The sequence below is a fragment of the Pelodiscus sinensis genome, chromosome 7 (genome assembly GCF_052426305.1).
Source record: "Pelodiscus sinensis isolate ZL-2025 chromosome 7, ASM5242630v1, whole genome shotgun sequence".
NCBI lineage: Eukaryota > Metazoa > Chordata > Testudines > Trionychidae > Pelodiscus > Pelodiscus sinensis.
In genome coordinates, this window is record NC_143058.1 from 78,060,059 (window position 1) to 78,083,763 (window position 23,705).

At 49.7% G+C, this 23,705-nt stretch overlaps 1 protein-coding gene and 1 long non-coding RNA gene across 2 annotated transcripts in view; one reads left to right on the top strand and one right to left on the bottom strand.

Annotated features, from left to right (window-relative positions):
* LOC149524102 (uncharacterized) overlaps window positions 1–23,705 on the top strand; it is a 47,169-nt gene that overhangs the window by 11,255 nt on the left and 12,209 nt on the right. The gene's annotated exons all lie outside the window — the stretch shown is intronic.
* Window positions 3,030–9,598, bottom strand: LOC142830261 (gamma-crystallin B-like). Its single transcript, XM_075934370.2, has 3 exons — window positions 9,521–9,598; window positions 5,050–5,289; window positions 3,030–3,359 (listed from the first exon to the last, which is right to left on the bottom strand). Exons 1-3 carry the CDS (start codon window positions 9,554–9,556, stop codon window positions 3,084–3,086), a joined length of 552 nt encoding a protein of 183 aa, XP_075790485.2. The 5' UTR covers window positions 9,557–9,598; the 3' UTR covers window positions 3,030–3,083.

Consider the following 23,705-nt stretch of genomic DNA (forward strand, 5'->3'; position numbering starts at 1 on the left):
CACCTGAGCCAGGTAGGCCCCCAGGGGGAACTGGGAAGCGGCCCAGGGACAGCTGACCCCCAGGGCGGCTGCGGAGATAGAGGTTGGGTTGGGCAGTGCATTGCGGCTTGGATCCCTGCTGACCCACACACCTGGTTGGCATATTTGGGGTTGGGAAGGAATTTTCCCAGGATCAGATTGTCAGAGACTTTAGGGTTTTTTGCCTTCCGCTCCAGCATGGGATATGGGTCACTTGAAGGTTTAAACTAGCATAAATGATGGACTCTCTGTAACATGAAGTCTTTAAATCATGGTTTGAGGACTTCAGTAACTCAGACAGATGTAATGTGTCTATTAGAGGAGTGGGTGGGTGAAGTTCTGTGTCCTGCAATGTAAAGGAGGTCAGACTAGGTCAGGGATCAGCAATCTATGGCTTGCGAGCCAAATATAGCTCGCAGATTGAGATCAGCCCTCTTTTGCTTCCCCCCAGCCCTGCCATATATAAAGATAATGTTGAACCCTTTTGTGTTGGACTTAATATTTTATTTTATTTAAAATGAAGTTTGGCAAACTAACATGAGAGAGTAAAAGTGCCCAGCCCCGATCTGGCCATAGCATCCTGTCCTCGGCCCCAATCCTGGGACCGGCCCCACAGTCTGGCTCCCATCTGGCCACAGGAAGGGCTGGCAGTGGCAGCCCCCCTCCTGCTGTAGCACAGGTGAGAGGGGAGGCCACAATCCAGCTGTTGTGATCCTGGCCCAGCCTCTCCAGCCACCTGCTGCCCAGGTGCAGTAGCTCAGCCCCAGCCAGGTAGGAAATCCAGCCCTAGCCCTCCTCCCCCACATACTCTACTTCCTGCCTCCAGCGCCCTGCCCTTCCTCCTGCACCTTCCACACTCCTCATCCTCTCATAAACCCCAACCCTGACTCCTGCACCCCACATCCACAAACTGCAACCCCAGCAGCAGCAGAAGTCCCATTAAATAAAGCCTGAGAATACTGTTTCATGTACGCTGTTACTAATCATTATGTTAATTATCAATAACATTCAATTGTATATTTTCAGTCATGCAAATGGGCATTCTTATATGGCTCTTTGTTGACCACTTGTTCTGAATGTTGATGTAGTCTGGCTCTTTGGTTTGAAGAGGTTGCCAACCCCTGGACTAGAGGATCATGATTGTTCTTTCTGACCTTAGTCTGGGAGTCTATGCTCACTTTGACATACAGTTTGGCATGTAGCATTTGCCACATAGTTCTGTGCTTGATTTTCCTTGTATTGGTGGCTTGATAGTTGTTCAAATGGGGGAGGGGGGGCTGAAAGATTTGCTGGGCCTGGGCAAGGTGTAGGGGGGTGGGTGGGTGGGTGGGTGTGTGTGTGTGTGTGTGTGTGTGCGGCTCCACACTCCTGTAAGGGATGGGGCCTTGGATGGATGGGGCAGCCAGTCCCCAGCGGCGCCTGAAGTATGCCATGCTGACTCCCCTATCTCCCAACCAGCCATGAAAGCCTCCCAAAGCATGCTGGGCAATGCTCCATTTAAAGGGCTTGGGCTAGTATTAACACAGCTCCCTGGACACCTCACCTGAGTCCAGAACAAAGATCAGAGTGAGATTTTTTTCTTTTATCAGCACACCGATAACTTCTACTAATTTTCCAGATTAAACTGACTTCTTATCCTGTGTTTGAGCATACTGTATCTCATTTTATCACTGTTAAACCTATGTATATAATGACCACTGACATCTCTCTCTCAAATACTTATTTTTTTCTGACATGTAGTTTTTAAAGAATAGATGCTAGGTCCTAAAAGGGCTACTAGTACTTTTTTGTGGGCTCAGCATCGCCTACCAACCACTGGAAAATAGCACAGGGTTGTGGAAAATGCCAACCTGGTAGCTGGCCTAGAGGGAGCAAATGAAGACACAGAGAACCCTGAGTCATGAAAAGTGTGAGACGGGTCACAGCATGGGCAACCAATGGAAGGGATATTTGCTCCCTAAACTGGAAGCATGGGCCCTATAGGCTCAGGGACCACAGGGGGTCATTGGACCCAAGCACCCTGAGATGAAGAAATGGAGATGGGTACCTCCCGGACTTACACCGCAGGCTCAAGGGCATCAATTTTGACGGGCAAACTGAGCCGGAGTACCTTTTCTTTAGCCTCCCTCAGTCCTCTGCTGGACCAGTGTTGGTGACTGCTGCCCTTTAATAGCTGGCTGCAAACTTGGGCAGACGTATCTGCATTTGGTTCTGCACGGGTCATATTTCAAGCTTCGCTTTACACCCCCAGGACTGAACCCTCAGCTTTCCTTACACACTGGAAGGGCCAGTGTAGTCAGATGATTCCAGAGCTGGGGACTCAACCCAGGCCTGCAGAGCCTATGGCCAGTTAGTCCAACCCTGCCCTGGATCGGTGCTCAGGGAACTCTGGCCCAAGGCTCGTCCCTGGCTGGAGGGGAGAGCTGTGGCTGGCACAGCCTCTCGGTTGGGAGGAGGTTGTGGCTGATTCCTGCCATCAGCAGGGTGCCCAGCCCTGCCTGCTCTGAGGGAGCTCTAGCTGCTGCACCCTGGTGATGCTCCCAGGCCCCGCTGGTGAAGGGGTGAGGGCTGGAGCTCAGCTCAGGGCCCCTCTAGACCTAGCTCCAAATGTGCAGCTATGGGTGGGCTGGAGGATTATGATCTAGGCTGCAGCTCCCTGGTTACAGTCCTCACACCCACCTCTCTGTGGGCCAAGCCCTGCGTGTCCCACTCTGTGGTTCAGCTCCCAGTGCGTACCCTGCACTGCATTCTGGGTAAGGCCTGCACAGCCATGGAGGGGACCGGGAGGGAGCCTAGTACCCCGTGCTCCCTTGTGTGGCTGCCTAGGCCTGAGTCCTGTAGCTGGCGTTGGGTACTTTGTGCTGGAAGTAGCTCTGCAATGCTGGGGAAGGGCAGGGAAAGAGGAGGGGCAGGTTTCCGATCAGAAGACGATATCGTTGTAGCCCAAGAACACAAGGACAAGCCTCGGTGTTGCCCTCAGTACACTTACAGGAGCACGCTGAGAGCACAACGGCTGTTAAAGCATTTTATTCATTGAGACCCTTGCAGACAAAAGGCGTCTTGATTCAGTACATATCCGTGGCACGTCTCAGAGAGCCGACTTTGCCACTCGTGGAGCCCCACTCGCTGAATCTCCTGTACTCCCCTGGCCTCAGCAGGTATTGGCGGCCTCTGTAATTGGGCATTTCGTAAAGGATCCAGTGCCCCTCCAGCACGGAGCAAGAGAGCATCTCGTGGGAGCGTAGCTGGTCCATGACTTGCGGAGAGTCCTCGGTTAGCTCTGCCATGTTGCCTCTGTGATCCTCCTTCTCGTAGATCTTTATCCTGTAGGTGCCCCTGTGCTGTGACAGAAATGAGAGAGGGTAATAGAGTGACCGCAGCAGGCTGGCTGCCTGTGATCCTAGGCCCCGAGTCAGCTCTGTGCACTGCTCCCTTGGTGCAAAGGGTGCTTAAAGCTGCCTCTGCTCCCCGGAGGAGGGGAAGACTCAAATACTGCATCCACCCATGCAACGCAGACCTGTGCCAGCCATGTCTCCCCCTGGCTGTAGGGAGCAGGTCTGGGGTGAGGAGGAGGGAGCCCGACCCGGTTCAAAAGGGGAGAGGCTGCAGTGTGCAACACTGGCCAATCCTCAGCCAGCACAGTGCTCCCGTGGACCTGGGTTTTTCCAATGTTTTTCTTTGAGGCCCGCACTTGCCTCACACTGGTTCCTCAAGGTCTAAATCTACTCTTTGGCTGAGGGAGGACATGCCCCTCAGCACTTCTGGGCACACTATAGCTGGAGACCAGTTGTAAAAAAGAGCAGCCCAGCTCATTTTGGGCTGCGTGGGAAGGAGGGAGGACTCCTCTTGCAGTCTCCAGAGAACAAAAGCCGGAGAAGCTGAGACCAAGCCAGATGCCCAAGGAGTGATGGAGCTGCTGAGAGCCCTGCAGACTGAAGAGCCTATGGCTATCCGATTCCAGGAGCACTACCCAGGGAGAAGGTAGGAAGTTGCTCAGGGAAGTCAGGCGTTGTGTCTGTGTGTTTTGAGTGGACTCCCCACTCGCTCAGTAGCAAGCATAGTTGCCAGTATCAGGTCCATGAGATGGGACCTGGTGGAGCTGGGAGGGTGCAGGTCCTCTTATCTGGCCACCATCCCCTCCAGGTGGCAACCCACTACCCTGTTTCACAGGCCAAACAGCCCTATGGAAAAGGAACATATTGCTTCTTGCCATTGGGCCACACATCCCCGAAACAGGGAAGCCTGCGGATTCAGGCTGCGAGCCTCCACAGCTCTGATAGCTGACAGCCATATTGACTTGTACTCCTAGGCTGTTATCTCAAGATGATTCCCCTCAGCCCATTCCAGGAAGGGATGTGCTGTAAAACCTCCACCATGCCCTGGTGAGGAATGTTTTTTCTGCATACAAAAGCCAGGGCTGGTGTTATAGGGTAGGAAGCACGGCAATTACCAGGACCCCATCCCACAGGTGGGGCTTTGGCTTTCTCCTTTGGGCCCCAGTAAGTCTAATGCTGACTCTGCTTGGTGACCAGAGCCATCCTGTCTATCGTATGGTTCGGGGCAGCCATCCCTGACCCCATTTCTTTGGGGGCTCCATAGTAGCTGCCTCAACCATCCCATGGATTGATTCTGTGGGGTCCAGGCAGGCCTAGAATGGGCAGCAGCAGGGAATTGCCCTCCCCATGCTAACCTGGTGATGGGACCCAGAGCAGCCTGCAAGCCTGCTCCACCCTCATCTTCCAGCCCACGGCACTCTGCTTCATGTGTGTAAAAGGAATTGGCCCAGTGTATTTCCCCAGCAGAAGATTCAAAATATTTTCCCTTCTTAATTCAAATAAGCTAACCCCAGAAAAGCTGCAAACAGGTCCCACCAGTGTTCCCCCAACCATCTAGGAGGAACCACCTCTAGGAGGAAGAAAGCCGTTCTAGTTTTCATTATTAGGCATCTGCTGAAAATGATCAAGCAAGTGCCCTATGACAGTGGCGAGGGCACTGTTGCCATTTTAAGAAAAGAAGCAAAAGCAAACTCACAGGTGGGATGAGCCGGCAGGACTTCATGGAGGTGCTGAAACCCTCCGACTGCATGTCAGGATAGTCGCCCCTTTTCAGAAAGCACTGCTGTCCCTGGAAGTTGGGACGTTCATAGAGCATGAAGCAGCCACTTTCCACTCGAGCCGAGTTACAGCGGCTGAGTTGACTTTGAAAATCCGGACGGTCGCTGCTGCACTCAACAGAGCGGCCCTGGAAGTTTCTGTCCTCGTAAAGGATGATCTGGAACAAGGAACAAATGGCAGTGGCTTCAGTAACATAGGGTATGTTAATATGCTAATTCGAATTAGTGCATCTAGACCTTAAAAACTAATTCGAATTAGTGTTTTGCTAATTCGAACTAGCATGTCCACATTGAGTGGACCCTGAACCGAAGTTAAGGCTGGCCAGAACCGGTGCCGGCAGGGCACCAGGTTAGGAGTTAGAGTGTGGGGCTGCTGCCTCAGGTTAGCAGAGGGCTGTTCTTAAAGGGAACCGACCCCCACCCCGGACAGACAGTTCTCAGGGTTCCCCACTTGCTTGCCTAACTCAATGAGGGACAGCAAAGCAGTCATGTCCAGGAGTGCCCTGAATGCCCACACCCGGTACACCACAGCACTCAGCCATCAGCCCGGCTGCACTTGCTGCAGGCTGCCATCCGGGGAGGTCAGTCGGGGGGCTGTCAGGATCTAGGAGGCCCTGCAAGAGAGCTTCCATCCCGAGGAGCCCGCAGAGCCACCCCAGTCCTCCCCATCAGGAGCTCATGCCCCATTCCTTCCTCACCTCCTTCCACTTACCCCTCCCCACTTTCCTGATGTAAAAAAAAAAGGACACGTGTGTTCAAAAATAGAAACTCTCTTTATTTAACAAAACGGGGGGGAGGGGATTAACCTCTGGGGAGACTGGGAAAAGGAGGTGGGAGAGGGGAAGAGAGTGGGTGGAAGAGGGGAAGAGAGAGGGTGGGAGAGGGGAGGTGGAAATCTGGGAGAAGAGAGCTGGAAGGGGGAAGCCAGGGGAAGGAGGAGGAGGGGAAGTATAAAACTACGGTACGCCATATCTTCAGTACTGTGTACAGATGTGGTCTCCTCACCTCAAAAAAGATATTTTGGCCTTGGAAAGGGTTCAGAAAAGGGCAACTACAATGATTAGGGGTTTGGAATAGGTCCCATATGAAGAGAGGCTAAAGCGACTAGGACTTTTCAGCTTAGAAAAGAGGAGACTGAGGGGGATATGATAGAGGTCTATAAAATCATGAGTGGTGTGGAGAGGGTGCATAAAGAAAAGTTCTTCATTAGTTCCCATAATAGAAGGACTAGAGGACATCAAATGAAATTAATGGGTAGCAGGCTTAAAACTAATAAAAGAAAGGTCTTCTTCACACAGCGCATAGTCAACTCCTTGCCACAGGAGGCTGTGAAGGCTAGAACTATGAGGGTATGTCTACACTACCACCCTAGTTCGAACTAGGGTGGTTAATGTAGTCAACCGAAGTTGCAAATGAAGCCCGGGATTTGAATATTCCGGGCTTCATTTGCATCTTGCCGGGCGCCGCCATTTTAAAATCCCCGCTAGTTCGGACTCCGTGCCCGCGGCTACATGCAGCACGGAGTAGGTAGTTCGGATTAGGCTTCCTATTCTGAACTACCATTACTCCTCGTGGAACGAGGTGTACCAGTAGTTTGGAATAGGAAGCCTAATCCGAACTACCTACTCCGTGCCGCGTCTAGCCGCGGGCACGGAGTCCGAACTAGCGGGGATTTAAAAATGGCGGCGCCCGGCAAGATGCAAATGAAGCCCGGGAAATTCAAATCCCGGGCTTCATTTGCAACTTCGGTTGACTACATTAACCACCCTAGTTCGAACTAGGGTGGTAGTGTAGACATACCCTAACAGAGTTTAAAGAGAAGTTAGATAAATTCATGGAGGTTGGGTCCATGGAGTGCTATTAGCCAGGGGGTAGGAACGGTGTCCCTGGCCTCTATTTGTGCAAGGCTGGAGATGGATGGCATGAGACAAATAGCTTGGTCATTGTCTTCAGTCCATCCCCTCCTGGGTACCTGGTGTTGGCTGCTGTCGGCAGACAGGCTACTGGGCTAGATGGACCTTTGGTCTGACCCGGTACAGCCGTTCTTATGTTCTAAGCTCAGGGCTCAGGGTCGGAGGTCTCACTGGACCAACTTGCTTTTCATGCAGACCTGCTCCTGAGTTTGCATGTGGCCTTTGGTGGCCAGGCTGGCAGCTATCCTGCCCTAGATGGCCACTTTCCTGTGCCTAGTGCGGAGATTGCGGACGTTGAAGGCTTCCCCCCAAACCTCAATGAGGTCCACGATCTCCGCACTAGACCAGGTGGGCGCCCGCCTCTTACAGCCCTGGGCAGGCTCCTGTGAGCCACCAGCCTGGTCCTGGGAAGAGGCGGAGGGCTGGGTGGCAGCGGGTGGCTGGCTCGTGCCGTGCCAGCTGCAGGGTCTGCTGGCTGGGTGCTGGCACGCTTGCAACTGGCACAAGCACTGTAGCCAGACCGTGGCTGTTTAAGGGCTCCGGGGCCAGGAGGGAGGCAGAAGAGTTTCCCTGGTTTGGCCCAGAGTTGTCACCAGGGCAACCTGGGAAGAGCTAGCCTCCAACTAGTTCGAATTAAGCGGCTACACAGCCCTTAATTCAAACTACTTAATTTGAACTAGTTGTTGCTCCTCGTAGAATGAGGTTTACCTAGTTTGGATTAAGCGCTCTGCTAGTTCGATTTAAATTCCAACTAGCGGTTTGTATATGTAGCCCCTATTAAAGGGGCTATTAAAGTTAATTCGAACTAACAGCCGTAGACATACCCATACTGTATTGTTGGACTGAATCCTGGCTTTGCAATTTATCTCTGTCCAGCACACCAACCTTGCAGTGTCTGGGCATTACATCTTAGTGCAGTGGCGATACAATCACCTACTCCTTTGAATTCAGTAGAACTGATCTGCATTTAAACAAGTGTAAGCGAGAGCAGAACTGGGCTCTGAGGGTGTGTCTAGACTACACCTCTCTGTCAACAGAGAGATGTAGATTAGGTACGTCAAAATTGCTAATGAAGCAGGGATTTAAATATCCTGCGCTTCATTAGCATAAACATGGCCATGGCTTTTTTTTTTTAAACAAAGCTTCTTTTTTATTTTTTTAAAGGCAGTCTAGATGTGGATCCTTTGAAAAATAAAGCCTTTTTCGAAAGATCCTGTAAACCTCATTTTATGAGGGATAAGGGATCTTTCGAAAAAGGCTTTATTTTTCAAAAGATCCACATGTAGACTGCCTTTTTTCCGAAAAAGCTCCATTTTGAAAAAAAGGTGGCCATGTTGATGCTAATGAAGCACGGGATATTTAAATCCCTGCTTCATTAGCAATTTCGACGTGCCTAATCTACATCTCTCTGTCAACAGAGAGGTGTAGTCTACACACACCCTGAGTGTTTAATGTACAAGTACAAATAGAGGTAGTAAGTCCCCTAGGTCTACAGTCTTGATTTTCCTCTCCTACTTATATGGATCCCTTGAGATCAGACTAACTCTGAGGTATTGTGAACCCCTAGTGCTGGAAAAGACCTCAGGAGGTCATTGAGTCCAACCCCCTATCCAAAGCAGGACCAACCCCAACTAAATCGTCCCAGCTATGGATTTCTCAAGTTAGGACTTAAAATCCTCTAGGGATGGAGATTCTACCACCCCCCTAGGTAACCCATCCCAGTGCTTCACCACCCTCCTAGGGAAAAAGTTTTTCCTAATATCCAACTTAGACCTCCCCCTCTGCAACTTGAGACCATTGTCCCTTGTTCTGTCCTCTGTCACCACCGAGAACAGCCTCTCTCCATCCTCTTTGGAATCCCCCTTCCAGAAGCTGAAGTCTGCTATCAGATCCCCCCTCACTCTTCTCTTCTGTAGACTAAACAAGGTCGAATCCCTCAGCTTCTCCTCGTAAGTCAAGTGCTCCAACCACCTAATCATTTTGGTTGCCCTCTGCTGGCCTTTCTCCACATCTTCTGTACCAGGGGTCCAGAATTGGACGCAATACTCCAGATGTGGCAAGACCAATGCTGAATAAAGGAGAATAATCACTTCTCTAGATCAGCTGGCAATGCTCCTTCTAATGCAATCTAATATGCCATTCGCCTTCTTGGCTGCAAGGGCACACTGTTGACTCATATCCAGCTTCTCATCCACTGTAATCCCCACATCCTTTTCTGTCAAACTGCTGCTTAGCCAGCCAGTCCCCAGCCATGCAAATAGGAAAATATTCAGTAGAGCCATGCACGGATACAAAATTTGCATCCATATCTACATCCATACCTCCAAAAATGAGCTATGGATATCTGCATCTACATGCGTGGATGCAGATACTCGCAGCTGTACTGCAGATATCTGCTGATTTGCAGTGCTCTAACAATCAGGTCCTTGGCATCAGACTGACGTATTAAAAAATCCAGTAGAAACAAGCGTCTTACCTTTCCCATTGTAGCTGGATTCAGGCAACAAGCCATAGTACCCCAGCAGGGCAACTGCCTTTTTATACCTCGCAGCCAGTGCTCAGGGCGCACACGTCAACAAAGGTCTTTTCTCTGTTCATCGAGCCAACTCATGACTCTGGGTCTCATTGATTCTTTTTCTACTAGTGTCCATAGCTTTTGTGTAGTAGGGTACTGCTCATTGGTAACAGGTTTTATTCCTATTGTTACCAATGAGCAGTTCCAGGCCCTGCATCTGTCAGCACAGCCGTTTTTACACTGAAGACAGCATAGTTCAGGAAAAGAGAAACTTCTGGCAGAGTGACAGAGGGGACGGGATGTCAGCGCCATCACAGTCCTTTTCTGTAGAGTCTCTGCAGCTGCATTTAGTAGCGAATGGACAAGTGACACAGTAAAATGTTCAAATGACAAAACAGAGTAGGGAGATAACAGAAATGTGTGTGTCAAAAGGGCAAGGTAGCCGTCATGCATGTTGTAGCCATTCAGTACTTTGGGGTCAGCAATATGGAGTCTGGAACGTGCTGCTGAGAGACCAGCATGGAGTGAGCAGCTGTTCAGTGGATAGGTGTGCAGCATCAACGCCTACCCACAGCCGCACAGGCTCTTCTGAGCCTCCAGGTGTGGTCATGGTTGCCTTCCTCAGCATCTGTGACGTAGTGGGCATATCTGGCTGGTTCTATGCTGGCTCTGTGGTAACCCCCATTGGCTGCTGTTGGTACCACGGCCCAGCAGGACAGGGGATGAGTCATTATGCAAAGAGGGTCTCAATCTGTATGACCAGCTACCCCCCAGGGAGAGAAACAAAGGAAGGTGGATGCTGCCCCTGGCTGGGGGGCAGGGCTGGAGGAGAGGTGGTTAGTTTCTGTCTGGGAGCATGGAGGAAGCAGCCTAAGCAACAGGCTGGGGGTTCAGAAGCCAAGACCCTCCCCATATCAAGGGGGGCTGAGGCATCCTAGGCCAGCCCTGTAACCAGATAACATCTGTGCTGTGCTGTATCCTGGAGAAGCAATAAACTCCCTCTAGTCTACTGGCTGGTGGAGTCTGTTCGTGCCATTTCGGGGGTGCAGAAGGCGGGGGTACCCCAACGCGACGTCACAGCATCCCACATCTGACAGAGGGAGTTTGTCTGGCTTCAGGCTGCCATGCTATCTGTGGTACAGTCTCCCACCAGACTGACTGATGAGAGAGACATTTCTGAGAGATAGCAGCTCATTCCCATTCTTCTTGCCAGAGTTGAGCAGTTTGGTGAATAGTTCAGTGTTATGTTCTGATGATGAGTCAATGGTGAGGCACTGCCTGTTCATTTTTAAAAGTGGCACTAGGGGTTATCTCCTGGATTGGGTCAAAGTGTTTTTTTCCATAATAATAAGCTGGAATGTAGATAATAGAGGGGACTGTTAGCTAACCTGTGTTTGTTGGTCTTGTAGTCCCCGTTATTCTCATCATTTGATTCACCTGCACACCAACTAACTTTCTGTGGCAAGAGTTTAACTACACAGGAGCACAATATTAGCAGCAGGAAGTTAGTGTTGAACTGCACAGTGCTTACATGTTAGTTTTTCAACTTGAACCCAGAAACTTATTTAAGAGGCCCTGTCTACAGTAAATTTTCTGTGCTATCTTGGTGGTTTGGTCCTTATGGGTAAGAGTGCGAGCTAGAGTGACTCCTAGGTAAGATATCTTTGGGTCATGTCCCAGTCCGTCTTCATGCAAGAAGATACTGAGTTCTTGAGAAGCATTGGCTTGATTGAGATAAAACCATGCCAACACTGTCTTTGACATCATGGGATTAAGTCTCCACTTGTCCTCAGGGTTGTCTGACATATCTTAGTTCAGGCTGCACTCTGTCTTTTTGAAGTTTCTCTAGACATTAGGCAGACATTGCTGGCGTACTTGAATAGTCTTGAGATATTTACAGATGGACCATTTGAAAACACTGGAAATAAGTTTTGTGGCACCTTATAGACTAACAGATTTATTGGAGCATGAACTTTCATGGGCAAAGACCCACTTCGTCAGATGCATGTAGTGGAAATTCCAGAGGCAGTATAAATACACAGGAACATGAAAAGAAGGGAGGAAGGCCAGAGATAACAAGGTCAATTCCGTTAGGGAGGATGTGGCCCACATCTAGCAGCTGATGTGGAGGTGTGAAAATCAAGAGAGGAGAAACTGCTCTTGTGCCACAGGACTTCTCATTGTTTATACAGATTCAGACTAACACGGCTACCCCTCTGATATTGGAAAATAAGTTGGGGACAAGAACAGATCTCTGAAGTAGCCTGTTCTTTTGGATCCTCCATGCACTGTTTATTTCCTAGCATTGTTTGGAATTGTCTGTTCAAAACATTATTTCTATAATCATAACAACCCTTCAAAGCAACATTTTGACTAGCAAGCTTGTGTGCCAGATGGCATCATATGCTGTTTTGAGTCAAGAAATACACCCCTGGGCATCACGGTGTACTACAGTTGATGTGTTCAAGATGCCCTTCAGCTCTGCTGCTTCTTCTCCAAATCTCAAAGTATGGGAAAACCAGAAGAGAACTGCTTCCCCTGTTACCTACCAGCCCCGTGCTCTTGGGGAGTCAGGGAGTGACACTCATGGAAAACCATCCCCCTTACCCCAGGCCTCTGCTAGAATCAAATACAAAGCAATGAAAAGGCCAGGGAAGAACCACTTAAACTCCTTCAGACAAGGGTGATAGAATTAAGGAAACACCCCAGCCTCATCTGCATTGAAGATAGAATAGAGAGACATCTACATTAGCATACAGAATGGAGATCAGCTCTTCCAAAGCAGGAACCGCACTGAACTATGGGATACTGAAAGCAGAGAAGCACTGCCTGATGGGAAATATCTGCTCCAGATGCTAATGAGTCCAGGCCTGCTCACACCCAAATTAATCATTATCAGACCAATTCTAGTAATGAATCCTATTGACATCCAAAATACTGAAACTGCCTAGTTGCACTGTGAGCTCCTTCAAGGAACATCACCCATAACCAGGTGTGATCAGTCTCTATTGTCTCGCCTCTGTTTATGCATAAACAAATCCAGTGTTCTCTTTGAACTATTATCCTATCCCTATAAAAACTCCTACCCTTGCCCAAGAAAAACTCTTCTGGTACCTGGATTTAAACTGCATCATTTCCATTGAGACCTCTTCATCTCCTGTCTGATCGTGCTGGGGGCTCTGCTCTGCTTGTCTCCTGCCCTCTGGACCCCCAGCTCCCATCACCATCTGGGAACTGTGATCAGTGCAAGCTCCGTGGAGTGATGAGGTCTCTCTCTTCCTCCCTCCCTCCCCGCCCCCACCTCTCTCTAAGCATAGCCTCCTGACTCTGCCCTCTGTTATATGGTTAGTTAGCCCTAACATTTGTAATCAGTTTCAATTTAGATTTTATATTGTAAATGTTAGATGTAATATTGTAAATGTTTTGTGTGTTTGGCTTATATATATTCACTACCCAGAAATAAATAACTTTAATTGTTAAGCTGGTTGCTTCTGTCTCTTTCTTTCTCTTTCACTCATTCTCCTTAAGGGGTGTTGTTTTGGCTTCCCTGTTCGTGCTGCAACAATGTTTCTTGCACCTAAGCTAAAGATCCCTGTAGTGCCCAAAATCCTGTGGGGTTTGCTCATCGTGTGGTTTACCAGAGAATGATTGTGGTGTGAAAGTGGGGATAGGCGGTGTTGAACCCGGGGGCTTATGAGGATGGCAGCTTAACGTGCTGTTTAATACAGCTCACTGAGTCCAAAGGCACATAAAGGTGCAGTGTGGCATTGCTGTTAAACCCAGCCTGATGAGTCCAGGGACATATGAGGGGTCAGCTTGGGAGTGCTGATTATCCAGTCCTCTTGGATGTGCTCTGTTAATGGGTGTGAGTGTCTGTGTGTGTTGCTAAGGTGAGAAGAACCCCATCCCGAGGAACCCAGTTCCTGCAGGAGAGCTCCAGTGGGAGTGGGAATTGACAGCAGGGAGAATTCAGCTCCATATGAGAGCACAAGCAGCACACTGATAGAATTGTTAACCTTCTCCCAGTCCCATAAGAGTAACCCTAATAAATGAGCATACCCCAGAGTATTGGGCAAATCTGGTAACACCCCACACAAAATGGTACCCAAACCTCATTGGACAGGGCGGAAAGCGGTAACAGACGAGGTTGCCATTCATACAGAAATCTACAGTTTCATCTGACTGTAGATGACATCATGATTGAGTGAATGCACTACAAGCTCTAACCAGACAGACTGCTGAAGCAGAACAGACATGCAGTGGAAGACGGTTGCATAGAGAACAAATGGAAGATTACAAAGAACTGTAATGATATAGCAAGACTCTTAGACCAAAGCTAATTGAACTAGAAAGCCACTCCAGACCATGTAACATCAGGACTGTGGGTGTCCATGAGGGACTAGACAAAAGCAAACTTGAATTTGTCCCTAAACTGCAAAACTGAGCTGGTAGATTTTTGTTTTGCTTTCGAGTGGTCCTACTGGACTCTAGCCTCCACGCCAGCTCTTGGAAGTTGGCATAGAAAAGCAGTTCTCAACTGGGGGTCCACAGCCCTATGGAGGGTCCATGAACCCATTCAAGGGGGCTGCAGGCCCCATGGATGAAGCTCCAGTCCCTGGTGCCCCCCCTGCATCTCCTGTGGGGCTGAAGCCCCAATCCCCAGTGCTTCTCGCTGGTGTCTGAAGCCCTGGTGCTCCCTATGGGACAGAAACCCTGGGGACATGGAGGGCATCACACACACACACACACCAAACTGGAGAGCAAGGGAATAGCAGCACCGGGGCAGCTCCACTCCTCCTCTAGAATCTCCTCTCGCTGTCCCTCGACCACATCCAAACCAGGAAGCCAAAGCCAGGCAGTGCGGGCAGCTGCTGCTCTGGCTGGGGCCATGGAGCAGGCATCAGGCAGAAGCAACGTTCCCTCTTCTCCTGCTGGTGCCCCAGGTTGAAGCTATTTCTCAGCTCCCAGGCTCCTTTGCTTTTGGCCTCCTGCTGAGGCAGCCAGTAAGAGCCGCCTGGGTGAGGAGACCAAACTCCATAGTTGGCTGATCCTGTAAGGAACAGAGAGGATGGATTGCACCCTCAGCAAGTTTTTGAATGACACTAAGCAAGGGGGAGAGGTAGACACGCTGGAGGGCAGGGATAGGGTCCAGAGTGATCTAAACAAATTGGAGGATTGGGCCACAAGAAATCTGATGAGGTTCAACAAGGACAAGTGCAGAGTCCTGCCCTTGGGATGGAAGAATCCCAAGCATTGGTACAGGCTGGAGATCTGGGGCTAAGCAGCAGTTCAGCAGGAAAGGCCCTGGGGATTCCAGTGGATGAGAAGCTGGATACGAGTAGTCAAGAAGGCTAACGGCATATTAGGTTGCAGTAGGAGGAGCATTGCCAGCAGATCTAGAGAAGTGATTATTCCCCTTTATTTGGCACTGCTGAGGCCACATCTGGAGTATTGTGTCCAGTTACAGGCCCCCCACTATAGAAAGGATGTGGACACTTTGGAGAGGATCCAGAGGAGGGCAACCAAAATGATTAGGGGGCTGGAGCACATGACCTACAAGGAGAGGCTGAGGGATTTGGGTCTGTTTAGTCTGCAGAAGAGAAGAGTGAGGGGGGATTTGATGGCAGCCTTCAACTTCCTGAAGGGAGGTTCCAAGGAGGATGGCGAGAGGCTGTTCTCAGTGGTGACGGATGGCAGAACAAGGAGCAATGGGCTCAAGTAGCAGAGGGGGAAGTCTAGGTTGGATAGTAGGAAAAGCTCTTTCCCTAGGAGGGTGGGGAAGCACTGGAATGGGTTACCTAGGGGGGTGGTGGGATGATTTACTTGGGTTGGTCTTGCTTTGGGCAGGGGCTGGACTCGCTGACTCCTGAGTTCTCTTCCAGCCCTAGGATTCTGAGAAAGCCTGCAAGGGAGGTGTTCCTGGACTCTGAGCTACCCCATGTGCCTATTTTCAAACTTTTGAGCTAAGCCACCTACCTTTGAGTTAAGTCTTTGGCTAGGTGCTCCTCTCCCCAGCCCAGACAAGGGGTTGAGGAGGCATTCCCTCTTTGGACTCTGCCATGTGGAGGGGCTAAAGCTCTGCAGGCTCCTGCCCTCCTCCCTATAGCAGCCAAACTGTGCCTATGGCCACGTCTCCCCTTAGCTTTCATGGAATGTTGAGGGAGGCCTCTGAGACAAAACGGAGACCCCCGGCCTAGAGCATTGACTGGGCAGTGTCTGATCATTGCTACTAGGGAGCATATGCTGCATAAATCCAGAGTGAAAAATGGAAGGGTTTGGGCAGAACCACTGCACTGTCCGTGCCCATGACGTGGTCGTATTTAGAGCAGCTTTTAACCAAGTGAAACAATTGGGAAGAGTAGGAAGATTATTACTATCCATCAGCATTAGAATCGGGAGATGCTAGCGTCATGAGGTAGAAAAATAACTCCCAATTCTGCAAACTGCCTGTACCGGACTCATCACCACAGCAGCTCCTGCTGCTCACTTGGGGAATAAGCTCTTCAGCTTTAGCATCTATCAGAGGCAGCAGCGCCTCCCCAACTACCTCCCCCTGACCCACAGCAGCCAGAGTCCCCACCCCAGTACCAACGGAAAGGGGCTGCTACGGCCCCTCGCTGCTCCCTCCGTATTCAAAACAGCTGGATGGGGTAGCAGGCAGCCAGTCTGGTCAGGGAGCTGTTTTTTAAACTAGCTTTCCTTGTAGACTGGCTTCCGCCTGGCACCCTGCACTGGTGCCTCTGATACAGCATGGGGCTCCAGGGGACAACCCGGGAGTGGGGCCAGAGCACCCCCAGGAACTATAAAATAGTCATAAGAATAAGAATTCAGGCAGTTGCATGACTGTTCAATTATCTGATATCTATCATCCCTAAAGTACATCAGGCCAAACTGTGTTAATACTAATTGATTAATTGCCATGTCCATAATTATTGAGAGGAGACACTCTCAATTTAAAAAATGAAACTCTGGGCATGGGTATAAATACTGTTCACTCCTGTTTGCTTAGATTTGCTCCATGTTCAACTGGTTGTTGTAGGGTCACAAATTATGGTAATGCTAAATGCAGGAATTGTGAAATCTGATCACTAATGCTTGCAGTTACTGAGGGAATACAGAAAAGACAGACCATGTTTAACCCAGTTCAAAAGGAGAAAGACACTGTGGCTGCGTCTAGACTGGCATGATTTTGCGCAAATAATTTTAACGGAAAAGTTTTTCCGTTAAAAGTATTTGCGCAAGAGAGCATCTACACTGGCATGTGCCTTTGTGTAAGAGATTTGCTTTTGCGCAAAAGCATCTGTGCCAGTATAGACGCTCTCTTGCACAAGAAAGCTCTGATGGCCATTGTAGCCATTGGGCTTTCTTGTGAAAGAAATTAACGTGGCTGTCTACACTGGCCCTCTTGCGCAAGAATACTTGAGCAGGAGGGCTTATCCCTGAGTGGGAGCATTGGAGTATTTGCATAGGAACCACTGATTTTGTACATTACAAAGTCAATGTTCTTGCACAAATACTCGTGGCCAGTGTAGACAGGCGGCAAGACTGCGCAAAAGCGGAGTCTCCATAAGGAGTCTCTTTTATTATTGTAAATTTACTCCAGCAGAAACAGGAATCTCTTGTGGCTGGACAATGCTTTTGGGCCAAGTGCTGAAATCACTGAAAGCTGAAATCACTGGATTTTTGCCCAAACCAAATCCACCACAAGCAGGTGGGAGCAGCAAGAGGATGGCCGGAGGAGAGATGTGATGAGCGGCCAGCACAGCAGCGGCAGCCCAATGAGCAACCAGCAGGGTAGCGGCGGCGAGGTGCAATGAGTTGCCAGCAGGGGTATGTCTACACTACAGCATTATTTCGAAATATCTTATTTCGAAATAGTTAATTCGAAATAAGTTATTTCAAAATAACGCATCTACATATAAAATGCATTTCAAAATAGCAATTTGCTATTTCAAAATAGCGCGTTCACACTGATTGGATGCTGAATCGCATTTAAGGGCAGCTGAAACTGGTTCTAGCAGGGAATCAGGTCAGGAGTTACAGTAAACTTCCGATAATCCGGCACCATTAGGACCCAGGGGGTGCCGGATTATCAGATATGCTGGACTATCAGAAGGGGGGGCTATGAGGGATCTGGGGTGGGGTGGGGGGATGCTACCCCAGACCCCCTCATAGCCCTCCCTTCTGATAGTCCGGCTCTGCCCCAGGAGTCCCCGATTCAGCCGCTGCTGGTCAGTTTCAGCAGCAGCTGAATCGGGGGTGCCTGCAGCAGAGCAGCTGGGGTGCTGCTGGGTTGGTCTGGTAGCGCCGGCCCTTGGCGCCACGAGACCAACCCGTCAGCACCCCAGCTGTTCTTGGGGACGCCTGGGGCAGAGCAGCTGTGGTGCTGACAGGTTGGTCCCGCAGCGCTGCTCCTTGGCGCTACTGGACCAACCCAGCAGCACCCCAGCTGCTCTGCCCCAGGTGTCCCCAAGTCAGCTGCTGCTGAAACTTATCAGCTGCTGACTCCAGAAAGCCAGAGGCAGAGCTGCTCTGCCCCGGGCTTCCTGGAGTCAGCCCTGGTCAGTTTCAGCAGCGGCTGAATCGGGACGCCTGGGATAGAGCAGCTGGGGCGCTGCTGGGTTGGTCTGGTAGCCCCAAACCTCGGCGCTGCGGGGACCAACCCAGCAGCACCCCAGCTGCTCTGTCCCACGTGTACCCAAGTCAGCTGCTGCTGAAATTGACCAGCGGCTGATTCCAGGAAGCTGGGGAAGAGCAGCTCTGTCTCGGGCTTCCTGAAGTCAGCCGCTGGTCAATTTCAGCAGCGGCTAAATCCGGGACAGCTGGGGTGCTGCTGGGTTGGTCCCGCAGCCCCGGGGGGCAGCGCTACTGGACCTACCCGGCAGCACTCCAGCTGTTCTGCCCCCTGCTTCCCGGATTCAGCACTAGTCAGTTTTAGCAGCGGCTGAATCGGGGAAGTTGGGGGCAGAGCAGCTCCAATGGTCCGGCTGCCGGGAGCACTTCTGGGTTCCTGATGGTGCCGGACCATCAGGAGTGCCGGAGCGTCAGATGCCGGACCATCAGAGTTTTACTGTACTTTATGTGGCTGCTGCCTGAGGTTACACTGGTCTACAATTTTTTAGAAGTTGTCTGCTTCAGAGATAAAATGTGCTATTTATTATGTATTTTGATGTGCTGAATTCAAATATGACAATTAAAACAACTGATTGGCTACTGTTTCCAAGATATTTAAGTTTTTACATTTTACGTCTATGTATATTGTGTAGATAGTAGAGTTTTAATCATAAATTGTAAACCTAGGTCTTTTCATGTGTTTATGGTTGCTTTACATGATGATATTTCACCTGTCCTGTTTATGTAACACTTTAAAAATCAGCAAAAGGGTTATATAAATAAAATGTATTATGAAACAAAAGGCAAAAAACTATTATGTACATAGTTTAGTCCTATTCAGTGTCTACTCGGTGCTTCTTGGCTTGTCTCTTGTATTCATTAAGTGGAGCATCTCTTGTCACTGTCCAACAATAGTCTGCAAGCATTGATGGGCTCCATTTGCCCTGATAGCGTTTCTCCATTGTCGCAATGTCCTGGTGAAATCGCTCACCGTTCTCGTCGCTCACTGCTCTGCAGTTCGGTGGAAAAAAATCTAGATGAGAGTGCAAAAAATGTATCTTTAGTGACATGTTGCAACCAAGGCTTTTGTATGCCTTGAGAAGTTTTTCCACCAACAACCTGTAGTTGTCTGCCTTGTTGTTTCCGAGAAAATGTATTGCCACTAACTGGAAGGCTTTCCATGCCGTCTTTTCCTTGCCACGCAGTGCATGGTCAAATGCATCATCTCGAAGAAGTTCACAAATCTGAGGACCAACAAAGATACTTTCCTTTATCTTAGCTTCACTTAACCTTGGAAATTTTCCACGGAGGTACTTGAAAGCTGCTTGTGTTTTGTTCATGGCCTTCATGTCTAAGGATGGTAACAAAGTCTTCCTTGATTCAACAAGTGCTGGTTGCTGAACACTTTTCCTCCCAGGCTCCAATGACTGTCGAAGTGGCCAGTCTATCTTGATGTAGTGGGAATCTCTTGCACGACTATCCCATTCGCAGAGAAAACAGCAGTACTTTGTGTATCCAGTCTGCAGACCAAGCAAGAGAGCAACAACCTTCAAATCACCACAAAGCTGCCACTGATGTTGGTCATAGTTTATGCACCTCAAAAGTTGTTTCATGTTGTCATAGGTTTCCTTCATATGGACTGCATGACCAACTGGAATTGATGGCAAAACATTGCCATTATGCAGCAAAACATCCATGACTTCTAGGAATAACATAATGCAATTCATATCATGTATGACACAATACCAGCTTCAGATTGCATCATTCATTGTTTTGCCTAAAAAGCATGTACTGTCCAAACCCAGTCATAGATTTAGTCATAGATCCAGTCAAAGATGTATTTAAGTCATTTCTGGTTTAAATTGAGATCCCTTCCCTTTATAACTCACTTATCCTCTGCCATTCCCAAGTCAAGGGTCGTATATAACTGACCCAATAGCATATCTTGAAAACTAGAGCCAATCAACAATTTTAAGCATCATTTTCGTTCTCAGTGACCCAGAATTAGTAAAGTTTGACTACATTTATTTCAGAAGCATTTTGGCTGTAGAGCAGTGACTATCTGAGGCCTGTGCTTACAGGTACCCCTCCCCCCCAGACAGCCGGTTCTCGGCTTTTCCTGCTTGCTTGCCTACCTCAATGCGGGAGAGCAAAGTATTTTGTCTCTGCATGCTCCAGTTGCCCTCACTCAGGACACCACAGCACTCTGCAACATGGAGCCACAGCTGTCCCTGGGCACTCTGGTGCTTCTTGTGGATGCGTTGCTCTGAGCCTGACTTCACTTGCTGAGGCCCTGCAGAAGAGCTTCCACCCTGAGGAGCACTAAGAGCCTCCTTGGTCTGCCCCACTGGAGGCTTGTGCAAAGGTGTAGCGAAGAGGGTGGGGGGGCAATATCCCCCAAGAGCCATGCTAGGGGGACGCTGGACCAGGGAGAGAGTGAGTGCACACTGGGCAGGCTCACCTGGCATGGGTGGCAAGTTATATGGCCATCACCCCCCGGCCCCGGGCCAGCCCTGTCATGCAGAGCGTTCAGTCAGCTCCCCCTTGCCTGCGCATGTTGCCGGCTGCTGCTGCCAGCAGGCGCAGCGTTTCCAGGTGACCGGGGAGATGCCCAAGCATAATGTGACATCATGGCCTGGGACTTTAAAAGTGTTCGGTGCCACCTGGTGTCGCGCGGCCTAGCTTCCGGTTTGGAGTCTGGGGACTTCCGGGGCCCGAACACAGAATCCGACCCCACAAAGTGGAAGGCAGAAGGCACAAGTCCCTTTCTCTCCCACTCCTTCCCCCTCCCCTACCTTCTTTGTATTCATGCCTGTCAGTGTGAGACGCTATTTGTATGTATTTGCTTGCATATGCAACCACACTTAAGCTGAGGGCCTCAGCATGTTCTGTAAGTATCAATGTGGCCCCTGGGGCTTCCAAAGTTGAGCTGCCCTAGCTCATCCCTGACAGGTGTCTGTCTAACCTGGTCTTACATATCTCCAGGGATGGAGATTCCACAATCTCCGTAGGCAATTTATTCCAGTGTTTAACCACCGAGACAGGCAGGAAGTTTTTCCTAATGTCCAACCTAAACTTCCCTTGCTGCAATTTAAGCCCATTGCTTCTCATCCTAACCTCAGAAGCCAAGAAGAACAATTTTTCTTCCTCCTCCTTATGATACTCTTTTAGGGTTTGTCTACACTAGCCCCCTAGTTCGAACTAGGGTGGCTAACGTAGGCATTCAAACTTGCAAATGAAGCCCAGGATTTAAATATCCCGGGCTTAATTTGCATGTTCCCTGCCGGGTGCCATTTTTAAATCCCCTTAGTTCGAACTGACTGCCCACAGCTACACGCGGGAGTCAGAAGTTAATCTGAACTAAGTCCTTAGTTTGGATTAACTGTTACTCCTCCTGCAATGAGGTGTAACAGTTAATTCGAACTAAGGACTTAGTTCGGATTAATTTTAAACTGCCGCGTGAAGCTGCGGGCAGTTCGTTCGAACTAAGGGGGATTTAAAAATGGCGGCCAGACGGGACCATGCAAATAAAGCCCGGGATATTTAAATCCCAGGCTTCATTTGCAACTCTGGTTGCCTGATTTGAATTAAAGAGCTAGTGTAGACATATCCTTAGATACTTGAAAGCTGCTCTCATGTCCCTTTTTGGTCTTCTCTTTTCCAGGGTAAACAAGGCCAAATCCTTCAGCCTTGCCTCATATCTCATGTTCTCTAGACCTTTCATCATTTGTGTTGATCTTCTCTGGACTTTCTCCAGTTTCTCCACATTTCCTGAAAGGTGGCACCTGGAACTAGACATGATACTCCAGCTGGGGCCTAATCTAGATGGCTCAGTCCCTGCCTAGGGGACATGAGACTGGGCTGGTTAATTTCCAATCCTCCTGTTTATTCTTTTCCTAAGCCAGGAGGTCACAGTAGTTCTGATGGGGGCTCTGCAGGAAGGCATCCCGCACTGCCCCCTGCCTGAAACCTTGTGCAGGTGTTAAACAGCTGTCCAGCCCACCCCAGAGGTGACTGCATTTCAGCGTGCCTGAAGCAACACTGCACCAGCAATGGACAGGAGAATGGCTCCCGGGCATGGCTTGCTCATGACTGCTTCAGTCCCATTGGATGGGCCTCAGCCTCTTTCCTTCCCCTCCCCCGCTTTGCAATGGGGCTGTAGACTCTGGGGGGATAGAGGTGGAGGCAGGCAGAGGTGTCTCCATGCGGCAGATGTAGACACGTCTCTGTATTAATCATTCTCTCATTGAAGTTTTTAGCTTTGTATTGAGTCCTTTTACATGGAAACATTGAATTATGTCTTGGTAGAATAGTCCCTAGGACAAGTGAGGCAGAGACTGTCCCTGTGGGGTGAATGAGGTGGGAATGGAGAAGGCGGAAGGTGACACCTCTGGGCAGTTGCAGAGGTTGGAGAGGGGATGGAAGCCAGATCCAAGATCAATGAGCCCTGGGAAGTGGGCCCATTGAAAGGAGACTGGACCTGTGGATGCCTTGGGGGTCAGCAGCAAGGGCCTGCTTTGGGAAGCCCCCTCTCTGGAGGTGAATGTGGCAGCGTTGAGACACCACCCAGAAGCAGGCGCCACAGACACTAACTGCAGAGTCATGGGACGGCTCTCACCGATCTTGCACATGCATAAGATGATAGATCTGAATAAGGTCCATGATCTCCACCCTGGACCAGGAAGGTGCCTGCCTTCTCCGGACCCTGGCAGGCTCCTGGGAGCTGGCAGATGGCTCCTGGGGAGCGGTGGAGGGCGGCTGCCAGCGGCTTACTGGCTCATGTTTTGAGGCCGCTGGGTCAGGGGCAGTGACTGCTGGCTCTGGGCTGGTAGGCTTGGAGCTGGCACAGGCACTGTGGCCAGATTCAACCCCTTTAAGTGCTCCGGAGAGCGGGGGGGGGAGAGGAATGTTCTTGGTTGAGGCTGGAGTGGCCACCAGGGCATCCTGGGAAGGCTGGAGGCCCGCTATTTCAATATAAGTGTCTACGCAGCATTTATTTTGAAATAGCTATTTCGAATTTGGCATTATTCCTCATGAATGAGGTTTACCAAATTCGAAATAAGTGCTCCACTATTGCAAATTAATTTTGAAATAGCGGTTTGGCTGTGTAGATGCTAGTAAAGTTATTTCGAAATAACTTTGCTGTGTAGACATACCCCAGGGTAGCAGCAGACAGCAGTGAGCAGGTGGATGGCAGGTGACCAGTGGAGTGAGTAAGATGCTTCTTTACCTCTCCCCCACTCAAGATGGGAGGTGAACTCTGATCTGCCCTGACAAAGGGCAGCAACTGGGAGTGGGGTGCAGGGAAGGGTTGGACATGTAAAGGGGACATTTACATTGCTGAACTTGAGAATGTGAAAAGAAAAGAACATCACCCAACTTACTTGGGTTGAGATTTTTACTCCTGGGTTTTGGGTATAAACTCCGTTTGGGGTGTGTTCCACAATTAATGCTAAGTTACTTCCCTCTCTTTTATTAAAACATTCTTTTCTACACTGATTCTGTGCTAGTGAGTGGGGAAGCATTGCCTCCC

Excerpts from the sequence above, each read along its gene's own strand:
- LOC142830261 (XM_075934370.2), bottom strand. The coding sequence starts at position 9,556 with ATGGCTTGTTGCCTGAATCCAGCTACAATGGGAAAG. Across the intron at positions 5,290-9,520 it reads ATCCAGCTACAATGGGAAAG|ATCATCCTTTACGAGGACAG; the intron begins GTAAGACGCTTG and ends TCCTTGTTCCAG. Across the intron at positions 3,360-5,049 it reads CCTGCCGGCTCATCCCACCT|CACAGGGGCACCTACAGGAT; the intron begins GTGAGTTTGCTT and ends TTTCTGTCACAG.